This window comes from Acanthochromis polyacanthus, chromosome 2 (genome assembly GCF_021347895.1).
Source record: "Acanthochromis polyacanthus isolate Apoly-LR-REF ecotype Palm Island chromosome 2, KAUST_Apoly_ChrSc, whole genome shotgun sequence".
In the NCBI taxonomy this organism is placed as follows: domain Eukaryota; kingdom Metazoa; phylum Chordata; class Actinopteri; family Pomacentridae; genus Acanthochromis; species Acanthochromis polyacanthus.
In genome coordinates, this window is record NC_067114.1 from 37,003,966 (window position 1) to 37,016,111 (window position 12,146).

Sequence of the window (12,146 nt, forward strand, 5' to 3'; positions counted from 1 at the left end):
TTATTTCAACAGTTATTTTTCTACATAAATACAACACAGCTCAATACAAGCATGTGCAATATCACTTAATTGTCAAATGATTCAATATTGTATCGCCATACAGAAATTGGCATTGCCTTTAAGTTGAACAGAATTTTCTCTTAATATAATTAAAAACTAGAGTTTCAATTCACCATATTAAAAGTCCAGGCCAAACAGAAGGAACTATATGGAACAAAACTAAGTCTTCCTTTCAGTGTTTAATTTATTTCAGCACCATGCCTGTCTGTCTTATTTGAAATGACAGGCTAAATCTTTCTCCACATAAAGAATATAACATTTTTGGAGAGATGTTTTGTCATTCTTGAGAGACCATTTTTTTAACCTCGTCTTTCCTGGAGGGGTTGTGTCGCCTCAAACTTTCTCTTTAAAATATCCCAACAATTTTTCTGTTGGATTTAAAAGTGACATATTTAAAGTTATATTGGATTTAAAAGTGACGTGTTAGTTGACAGAGGTCAACAAACACAACAGTTACTATTCTGTTCTCAAAACCTTTCTTACGTGCTAAGTGAGGTTGAGTGCTTGGCTGGTTATGGACTTCGCTGGGGCCTGCTCTGGGATGAGGTGTACATCTATGACAGGACTAACTTAATGAGGCTAATGTTTTTGGAGAGCTTGTAGGTGTGGCTGAGAAGAAAGATTGGCCTGTAGCTCTTAGGAAATGATAGATCTTTCCCTGGCTTCAGCAGTGAAATGGGCTTTCTTCCAGATATTGGGAAGTCTTCAAATTTTCGAACAGTTGTTACTGAGTGCAAGTAGCACTTAACATGTTCTTCATCTGCTCGGTGCAATATTGTCTAAACACATTGTCTTGCCTGGTTTGAGGGGAGAGATGCCTGCTTCTTGCTCTTCTGAAGTAAATGGTCTTGTGAAACCTTGGTCTCTTCTGTATTTCATGCAATCCAATTTGGTCTTAGTTTGAGAGTTGACTCCGCTTCTGCCATTCAAGAGTAATTGATGTGCACCTTTTTTTTTTGATGTGCAGTAGCTTTGGGCTGGCAGGGAACAGCTTTCAGATCTCCATGAAACTTCCCAATCGTTGACCCTGCTTTCTTACTGCACTTGGAAATATCAGTTGACTTAGTGAGGGAGTGCCATGTTTTTGGGTGTTCTTTGGATATATCTTTCATGGCTCTAATTTATGTCTCTGTAGAGAAGGGGTCAGCTTCAAACATGGTGGACTTACTCCTTAGCTATTTTATTTGAAAGGACCAGATATGTATTCCTCTCTGCATCCTCGTGGTATGAGCTCTCTTCTTGACCAGTTTGACAAATATGTTGTCACTCTGAGCTTTTGGTCTTATTCATTTCACCTCCTGTTCCAACTCTTTGGTGGATCCATTCTAATCTGCCGTCTGTAATTAAAGCACCTTTTGAAGAGTACTGTGTTGGCATGATGACTTCCTTAACTAGTTTGCCAGTGGACAATGTTTAAGGATGAGAGAAGCTTGGGTTATGGATAAGGCTTTGTTGGCTGCTATCAATCCATTTCTCTAAAGCTTCCTCCCTTATCACTGTCCCTGTAGCCCCACTGACCACTATGGCTGCTGAAATTGCCTGTGATGGTCTGCGACTCATCATGCTTAAGAGGGACAGGTTGTGGAAAGTTGAAGTCTGCTGTTGGTAACTTACAGCAGTTACCAACAGTGTCACAACAGCACTGCTGAGTTCAACTGTCAGCACTTCTATGTTGTTGGTATCTGACTGGAAGGTAGCTTCTATAACAGAGCCTGCTTTGACATAGACTGTGCTGCCATGCTGTCTGTGAGGTTATTCAATAAATGGCAGTATGTATTTTGTTATATGGATCGTCCTGACATGGCTGCTATAGATACTAAATATTTTTATTTTATTTTATTTTTTATTTAATAAATAAATTAGAAATTTGGAGTATAACAAAACGGAACTATACAAAAAATATTACATACAGTATACATCACGAGTAAGTACACCCCTTTGCAATATCACTTTATTGCAGACAGATTCTCTCATAGCCACAACATCATAGATAGAGTGCTGTGAAAAAAATATTTGCCCCACTACAGAGATCTTGAAATGACCGTAGTGTCCTTTTCTTTTAAAGCTCCTGTACAATCTCTGGAATAACATGCAGCTACGATGTAAATTGTAAGTACACCTTTACACTGACTGTGTTTATGTTAATTTATTTATATATTTATGTGAACAAGTATGCACATATATGCTGATCAGCAATAACATTAAAATCTTCCTGCTTTGACCCAGGAACTCCAAATGAAGCAACAATGTAGACTGAAAACTAAGCCATTCCAAGGCATGAACCTTGTAAACAAAAACAAACAAAACAGAAACATGTTTATTCAGTGACTGGAATTATGGGGTGATGGCGAATATGTGTACTGCCTGTGTGTGTGTGTGTGTCTGTGTGTGTCTCTGTGTGTGTCTGTGGTTGTTTGTGTCATTTGTGTGAGTATAAATCATGGCAGTCTTGAGGCTTCAGAAACTGCTGGAACTTGTAATTTTCTATGATGGATTTTTTGAAGCAGATGTGTTTTTATCACATGAACAACATGTCATGAATGTTGTCTGTCATGAATTTATTATCAGACTTTTGGAAATATGAAAATAAAACTGCTGGGTCAAAATTACACACACAGTGATGGTATTGTTGGTTAAGATTCCCTTAGTCATTTTCACTTCATCTAGGCACATTTGGTAGCAATCAACAAGCTTCTGGCAAGCGTCTGGTTGTATCTCTGAACATTCATCAGAACAGAATTGGTACAGTTCAACTACATTTATTAGCTTTTCTGACACAATAATGAGTTTCTTCAACAAAAAAAATTAAGAGCGAGAAGAGTCACTGAAAACTCAAGACTGCTATGGTAGACTAGTTTGTCACATGGGGTGCTGGTACAATTAAAAGTTGATCATCTCAATCTGCAGCTTGTACATGCACGGTTGAAGGAAAAACATACAACTATGGGCAAACCATCTACAACACAACCGATGGGCTAGGAAACTGCATTACAGCTCAGTGCGGGGCCAATGGAAATGTGACGAGGATCGTCTACCCTGCTCAACATCAACTACCATTGGCCGACAACGATACCTTTTACATTTAGCACAGTCGGGGGGTAACAACTTCAGGTAAAGAAACCTAAAATGTTGCATCAGAATTGATAGTTGATTGATTGTTGTACATTTTACTTACTTAGACAAGATGTCTGATTTTTATTTCATGTAGGCACAACATTACCACTGAAAACCACAATTGCAACCACAACAACTCCTACGGAGCACAAAACCTCGACCTCTGAACCTCTGACAGTGGTTACCACGGGACCAATAAAGACCTCAACCATGAATGTTCCTGAAACCACTACATCAGTGCCAGAAATCACAGTGACCAGCCAAGAATCCACTGTTGTGACATCCAAACCTTCTGTGACTACCACAACTATTCAGGCATCTTCAAGTACTACTGTTGGAACCACAACGAAACTTGTTGAGACAACCACTCCTGAAGGAACAACAGTCCAGGTTGTGACAACAAAACCTCCCAAGATAGTCACCACTGGTCCTATAACAACCTTAACCACAACTGTTGTTGAAACCACTACGTCAGTGCCAGAAATCACAGTGACCAGCCAAGAATCCACCATTGTGACATCAACACCTTCTGTGACTACCACAACTACTCAGGCACCTTCAAGTACTACTGTTGGAACCACAACCAAGCCCACTGAGACAACCACCCATCAAGGAACAACTGCTATTGCCCCTATAACACAGACACTACCAGGCAGTACAACTATTTACACAACTAGTGCAACCACACAACCAGTCACAAACACAACAATCCAGGTTGTGACAACAAAACCTCCCAAGATAGTCACCACTGGTCCAACAACAACCTTAACCACAACTGTTGTTGAAACCACTACGTCAGTGCCAGAAATCACAGTGACCAGCCAAGAATCCACTGTTGTGACATCAACACCTTCTGTGACTACCACAACTACTCAGGCACCTTCAAGTACTACTGCTGGAACCACAACCAAGCCCATTGAGACAACCACTCCTGAAGGAACAACAGTCGAGGTTGGGACAACAACGGTTCCAAAGACAGTCACCACTGGTCCTACAACAACCTTAACCACAACTGTTGTTGAAACCACTACGTCAGTGCCAGAAATCACAGTGACCAGCCAAGAATCCACTGTTGTGACATCAACACCTTCTGTGACTACCACAACTATTCAGGCATCTTCAAGTACTACTGTTGGAACCACAACGAAACTTGTTGAGACGACCACTCCTGAAGGAACAACAGTCCAGGTTGTGACAACAAAACCTCCCAAGATAGTCACCACTGGTCCGACAACAACCTTAACCACAACTGTTGTTGAAACCACGACGTCAGTGCCAGAAATCACAGTGACCAGCCAAGAATCCACCATTGTGACATCAACACCTTCTGTGACTACCACAACTACTCAGGCACCTTCAAGTACTACTGTTGGAACCACAACCAAGCCCATTGAGACAACCACCCATCAAGGAACAACTGCTATTGCCCCTATAACACAGACACTACCAGGCAGTACAACTATTTACACAACTAGTGCAACCACACAACCAGCCACAAACACAACAATCCAGGTTGTGACAACAAAACCTCCCAAGATAGTCACCACTGGTCCGACAACAACCTTAACCACAACTGTTGTTGAAACCACTACGTCAGTACCAGAAATCACAGTGACCAGCCAGAATCCACTGTTGTGACATCAACACCTTCTGTGACTACCACAACTACTCAGGCACCTTCAAGTACTACTGTTGGAACCACAACCAAGCCCATTGAGACAACCACTCCTGAAGGAACAACAGTCCAGGTTGGGACAACAACGGCTCCAAAGACAGTCACCACTGGTCCTACAACAACCTTAACCACAACTGTTGTTGAAACCACTACGTCAGTGCCAGAAATCACAGTGACCAGCCAAGAATCCACTGTTGTGACATCAACACCTTCTGTGACTACCACAACTACTCAGGCACCTTCAAGTACTACTGTTGGAACCACAACCAAGCCTGTTGAGACAACCACCCCTGAAGGAACAGTCGAGGCTGTGACAACAAAACCTCCCAAGATAGTCACCACTGGTCCTACAACAACCTTAACCACAACTGTTGTTGAAACCACTACGTCAGTGCCAGAAATCACAGTGACCAGCCAAGAATCCACTGTTGTGACATCAACACCTTCTGTGACTACCGCAACTACTCAGGCACCTTCAAGTACTACTGTTGGAACCACAACCAAGCCCATTGAGACAACCACTCCTGAAGGAACAACAGTCCAGGTTGGGACAACAACGGCTCCAAAGACAGTCACCACTGGTCCTACAACAACCTTAACCACAACTGTTGTTGAAACCACTACGTCAGTGCCAGAATCACAGTGACCAGCCAAGAATCCACCGTTGTGACCTCCAAACCTTCTGTGACTACCACAACTACTCAAGCACCTTCAAGTACTACTGTTGGAACCACAACCAAGTCTGTTGAGACAACCATCCCTGAAGGAACAACAGTCCAGGTTGTGACAACAAAACCTCCAAAGATAGTCACCACTGCTCCTACAACAACCTTAACCACAACTGTTGTTGAAACCACTACGTCAGTGCCAGAAATCACAGTGACCAGCCAAGAATCCACTGTTGTGACATCAACACCTTCTGTGACTACCACAACAACTCAGGCACCTTCAAGTACTACTGTTGGAACCACAACCAAGCCCATTGAGACAACCACTCCTGAAGGAACAACAGTCGAGGTTGGGACAACAACGCCTCCAAAGACAGTCACCACTGGTCCTACAACAACCTTAACCACAACTGTTGTTGAAACCACTACGTCAGTGCCAGAAATCACAGTGACCAGCCAAGAATCCACCGTTGTGACCTCCAAACCTTCTGTGACTACCACAACTACTCAAGCACCTTCAAGTACTACTGTTGGAACCACAACCAAGTCTGTTGAGACAACCACCCCTAAGGGAACAACAGTCCAGGTTGTGACAACAAAACCTCCCAAGATAGTCACCACTGGTCCGACAACAACCTTAACCACAACTGTTGTTGAAACCACTACGTCAGTGCCAGAAATCACAGTGACCAGCCAAGAATCCACTGTTGTGACATCAACACCTTCTGTGACTACCACAACTACTCAGGCACCTTCAAGTACTACTGTTGGAACCACAACCAAGCCCATTGAGACAACCACTCCTGAAGGAACAACAGTCGAAGTTGGGACAACAACGGCTCCAAAGACAGTCACCACTGGTCCTACAACAACCTTAACCACAACGGTTGTTGAAACCACTACGTCAGTGCCAGAAATCACAGTGACCAGCCAAGAATCCACCGTTGTGACCTCCAAACCTTCTGTGACTACCACAACTACTCAAGCACCTTCAAGTACTACTGTTGGAACCACAACCAAGTCTGTTGAGACAACCACCCCTGAAGGAACAACAGTCCAGGTTGTGACAACAAAACCTCCAAAGATAGTCACCACTGCTCCTACAACAACCTTAACCACAACTGTTGTTGAAACCACTACGTCAGTGCCAGAAATCACAGTGACCAGCCGAGAATCAACTGTTGTGACATCAACACCTTCTGTGACTACCACAACAACTCAGGCACCTTCAAGTACTACTGTTGGAACCACAACCAAGCCCATTGAGACAACCACTCCTGAAGGAACAACAGTCGAGGTTGGGACAACAACGCCTCCAAAGACAGTCACCACTGGTCCTACAACAACCTTAACCACAACTGTTGTTGAAACCACTACGTCAGTGCCAGAAATCACAGTGACCAGCCAAGAATCCACCGTTGTGACCTCCAAACCTTCTGTGACTACCACAACTACTCAAGCACCTTCAAGTACTACTGTTGGAACCACAACCAAGTCTGTTGAGACAACCACCCCTAAGGGAACAACAGTCCAGGTTGTGACAACAAAACCTCCCAAGATAGTCACCACTGGTCCGACAACAACCTTAACCACAACTGTTGTTGAAACCACGACGTCAGTGCCAGAAATCACAGTGACCAGCCAAGAATCCACTGTTGTGACATCAACACCTTCTGTGACTACCACAACTACTCAGGCACCTTCAAGTACTACTGTTGGAACCACAACCAAGCCTGTTGAGACAACCACCCCTGAAGGAACAGTCGAGGCTATGACAACAAAACCTCCCAAGATAGTCACCACTGGTCCTACAACAACCTTAACCACAACTGTTGTTGAAACCACTACGTCAGTGCCAGAAATCACAGTGACCAGCCAAGAATCCACTGTTGTGACATCAACACCTTCTGTGACTACCGCAACTACTCAGGCACCTTCAAGTACTACTGTTGGAACCACAACCAAGCCCATTGAGACAACCACTCCTGAAGGAACAACAGTCCAGGTTGGGACAACAACGGCTCCAAAGACAGTCACCACTGGTCCTACAACAACCTTAACCACAACTGTTGTTGAAACCACTACGTCAGTGCCAGAAATCACAGTGACCAGCCAAGAATCCACCGTTGTGACCTCCAAACCTTCTGTGACTACCACAACTACTCAAGCACCTTCAAGTACTACTGTTGGAACCACAACCAAGTCTGTTGAGACAACCACCCCTGAAGGAACAACAGTCCAGGTTGTGACAACAAAACCTCCAAAGATAGTCACCACTGCTCCTACAACAACCTTAACCACAACTGTTGTTGAAACCACTACGTCAGTGCCAGAAATCACAGTGACCAGCCAAGAATCCACTGTTGTGACATCAACACCTTCTGTGACTACCACAACAACTCAGGCACCTTCAAGTACTACTGTTGGAACCACAACCAAGCCCATTCAGACAACCACTCCTGAAGGAACAACAGTCGAGGTTGGGACAACAACGCCTCCAAAGACAGTCACCACTGGTCCTACAACAACCTTAACCACAACTGTTGTTGAAACCACTACGTCAGTGCCAGAAATCACAGTGACCAGCCAAGAATCCACCGTTGTGACCTCCAAACCTTCTGTGACTACCACAACTACTCAAGCACCTTCAAGTACTACTGTTGGAACCACAACCAAGTCTGTTGAGACAACCACCCCTAAGGGAACAACAGTCCAGGTTGTGACAACAAAACCTCCCAAGATAGTCACCACTGGTCCGACAACAACCTTAACCACAACTGTTGTTGAAACCACTACGTCAGTGCCAGAAATCACAGTGACCAGCCAAGAATCCACTGTTGTGACATCAACACCTTCTGTGACTACCACAACTACTCAGGCACCTTCAAGTACTACTGTTGGAACCACAACCAAGCCCATTGAGACAACCACTCCTGAAGGAACAACAGTCGAAGTTGGGACAACAACGGCTCCAAAGACAGTCACCACTGGTCCTACAACAACCTTAACCACAACGGTTGTTGAAACCACTACGTCAGTGCCAGAAATCACAGTGACCAGCCAAGAATCCACCGTTGTGACCTCCAAACCTTCTGTGACTACCACAACTACTCAAGCACCTTCAAGTACTACTGTTGGAACCACAACCAAGTCTGTTGAGACAACCACCCCTGAAGGAACAACAGTCCAGGTTGTGACAACAAAACCTCCAAAGATAGTCACCACTGCTCCTACAACAACCTTAACCACAACTGTTGTTGAAACCACTACGTCAGTGCCAGAAATCACAGTGACCAGCCAAGAATCAACTGTTGTGACATCAACACCTTCTGTGACTACCACAACAACTCAGGCACCTTCAAGTACTACTGTTGGAACCACAACCAAGCCCATTGAGACAACCACGCCTGAAGGAACAACAGTCGAGGTTGGGACAACAACGCCTCCAAAGACAGTCACCACTGGTCCTACAACAACCTTAACCACAACTGTTGTTGAAACCACTACGTCAGTGCCAGAAATCACAGTGACCAGCCAAGAATCCACCGTTGTGACCTCCAAACCTTCTGTGACTACCACAACTACTCAAGCACCTTCAAGTACTACTGTTGGAACCACAACCAAGTCTGTTGAGACAACCACCCCTAAGGGAACAACAGTCCAGGTTGTGACAACAAAACCTCCCAAGATAGTCACCACTGGTCCGACAACAACCTTAACCACAACTGTTGTTGAAACCACTACGTCAGTGCCAGAAATCACAGTGACCAGCCAAGAATCCACTGTTGTGACATCAACACCTTCTGTGACTACCACAACTACTCAGGCACCTTCAAGTACTACTGTTGGAACCACAACCAAGCCCATTGAGACAACCACTCCTGAAGGAACAACAGTCGAAGTTGGGACAACAACGGCTCCAAAGACAGTCACCACTGGTCCTACAACAACCTTAACCACAACGGTTGTTGAAACCACTACGTCAGTGCCAGAAATCACAGTGACCAGCCAAGAATCCACCGTTGTGACCTCCAAACCTTCTGTGACTACCACAACTACTCAAGCACCTTCAAGTACTACTGTTGGAACCACAACCAAGTCTGTTGAGACAACCACCCCTGAGGGAACAACAGTCCAGGTTGTGACAACAAAACCTCCCAAGATAGTCACCACTGGTCCTACAACAACCTTAACCACAACTGTTGTTGAAACCACTACGTCAGTGCCAGAAATCACAGTGACCAGCCAAGAATCCACCGTTGTGACCTCCAAACCTTCTGTGACTACCACAACTACTCAAGCACCTTCAAGTACTACTGTTGGAACCACAACCAAGTCTGTTGAGACAACCACCCCTGAGGGAACAACAGTCCAGGTTGTGACAACAAAACCTCCCAAGATAGTCACCACTGGTCCGACAACAACCTTAACCACAACTGTTGTTGAAACCACTACGTCAGTGCCAGAAATCACAGTGACCAGCCAAGAATCCACTGTTGTGACATCAACACCTTCTGTGACTACCACAACTACTCAGGCACCTTCAAGTACTACTGTTGGAACCACAACCAAATCTGTTGAAACAACCACCCCTGAGGAAACAACAGTCCAGGTTGTGACAACAAAACCTCCCAAGATAGTCACCACTGGTCCGACAACAACCTTAACCACAACTGTTGTTGAAACCACTACGTCAGTGCCAGAAATCACAGTGACCAGCCAAGAATCCACTGTTGTGACATCAACACCTTCTGTGACTACCACAACTACTCAGGCACCTTCAAGTACTACTGTTGGAACCACAACCAAGCCCATTGAGACAACCACTCCTGAAGGAACAACAGTCCAGGTTGGGACAACAACGGCTCCAAAGACAGTCACCACTGCTCCTACAACAACCTTAACCACAACTGTTGTTGAAACCACTACGTCAGTGCCAGAAATCACAGTGACCAGCCAAGAATCCACCGTTGTGACCTCCAAACCTTCTGTGACTACCACAACTACTCAAGCACCTTCAAGTACTACTGTTGGAACCACAACCAAGCCCATTGAGACAACCACTCCTGAAGGAACAACAGTCGAGGTTGGGACAACAACGGCTCCAAAGACAGTCACCACTGGTCCTACAACAACCTTAACCACAACTGTTGTTGAAACCACTACGTCAGTGCCAGAAATCACAGTGACCAGCCAAGAATCCACCGTTGTGACCTCCAAACCTTCTGTGACTACCACAACTACTCAAGCACCTTCAAGTACTACTGTTGGAACCACAACCAAGTCTGTTGAAACAACCACCCCTGAGGGAACAACAGTCCAGGTTGTGACAACAAAACCTCCCAAGATAGTCACCACTGGTCCGACAACAACCTTAACCACAACTGTTGTTGAAACCACTACGTCAGTGCCAGAAATCACAGTGACCAGCCAAGAATCCACTGTTGTGACATCAACACCTTCTGTGACTACCACAACTACTCAGGCACCTTCAAGTACTACTGTTGGAACCACAACCAAGCCCATTGAGACAACCACTCCTGAAGGAACAACAGTCCAGGTTGGGACAACAACGGCTCCAAAGACAGTCACCACTGGTCCTACAACAACCTTAACCACAACGGTTGTTGAAACCACTACGTCAGTGCCAGAAATCACAGTGACCAGCCAAGAATCCACCGTTGTGACCTCCAAACCTTCTGTGACTACCACAACTACTCAAGCACCTTCAAGTACTACTGTTGGAACCACAACCAAGCCCATTGAGACAACCACCCATCAAGGAACAACTGCTATTGCCCCTATAACACAGACACTACCAGGCAGTACAACTATTTACACAACGAGTGCAACCACACAGCCAGCCACAAACACAACAATCCAGGTTGTGACAACAAAACCTCCCAAGATAGTCACCACTGGTCCTACAACAACCTTAACCACAACTGTTGTTGAAACCACTACGTCAGTGCCAGAAATCACAGTGACCAGCCAAGAATCCACCATTGTGACATCAACACCTTCTGTGACTACCACAACTACTCAAGCACCTTCAAGTACTACTGTTGGAACCACAACCAAGTCTGTTGAGACAACCACCCCTGAAGGAACAACAGTCCAGGTTGTGACAACAAAACCTCCCAAGATAGTCACCACTGGTCCGACAACAACCTTAACCACAACTGTTGTTGAAACCACTACGTCAGTGCCAGAAATCACAGTGACCAGCCAAGAATCCACTGTTGTGACATCAACACCTTCTGTGACTACCACAACTACTCAAGCACCTTCAAGTACTACTGTTGGAACCACAACCAAGCCCATTGAGACAACCACTCCTGAAGGAACAACAGTCGAGGTTGGGACAACAACGGCTCCAAAGACAGTCACCACTGGTCCTACAACAACCTTAGCCACAACTGTTGTTGAAACCACTACGTCAGTGCCAGAAATCACAGTGACCAGCCAAGAATCCACCGTTGTGACCTCCAAACCTTCTGTGACTACCACAACTACTCAAGCACCTTCAAGTACTACTGTTGGAACCACAACCAAGTCTGTTGAGACAACCACCCCTGAGGGAACAACAGTTCAGGTTGTGACAACAAAACCTCCCAAGATAGTCACCA

At 45.0% G+C, this 12,146-nt stretch overlaps 2 protein-coding genes across 2 annotated transcripts; both read left to right on the forward strand.

The window, feature by feature from the left end:
• Positions 1-2,503: 2,503 nt before the first annotated feature.
• On the forward strand, positions 2,504-7,129 carry LOC127532958 (mucin-2-like; the record flags this gene model as incomplete). The annotated part of the gene is made up of 3 exons (XM_051944878.1): positions 2,504-4,766; positions 5,479-6,577; positions 7,052-7,129. Coding segments are annotated over exons 1-3 (2,559 nt in total), but the record flags the coding sequence as incomplete, so codon positions are not given.
• Positions 7,130-8,404: 1,275 nt separating this feature from the next.
• On the forward strand, positions 8,405-11,773 carry LOC127532959 (mucin-2-like; the record flags this gene model as incomplete). The annotated part of the gene is made up of 2 exons (XM_051944879.1): positions 8,405-8,707; positions 10,841-11,773. Coding segments are annotated over 2 exons (1,236 nt in total), but the record flags the coding sequence as incomplete, so codon positions are not given.
• Between the last annotated feature and the right edge of the window lie 373 nt (positions 11,774-12,146).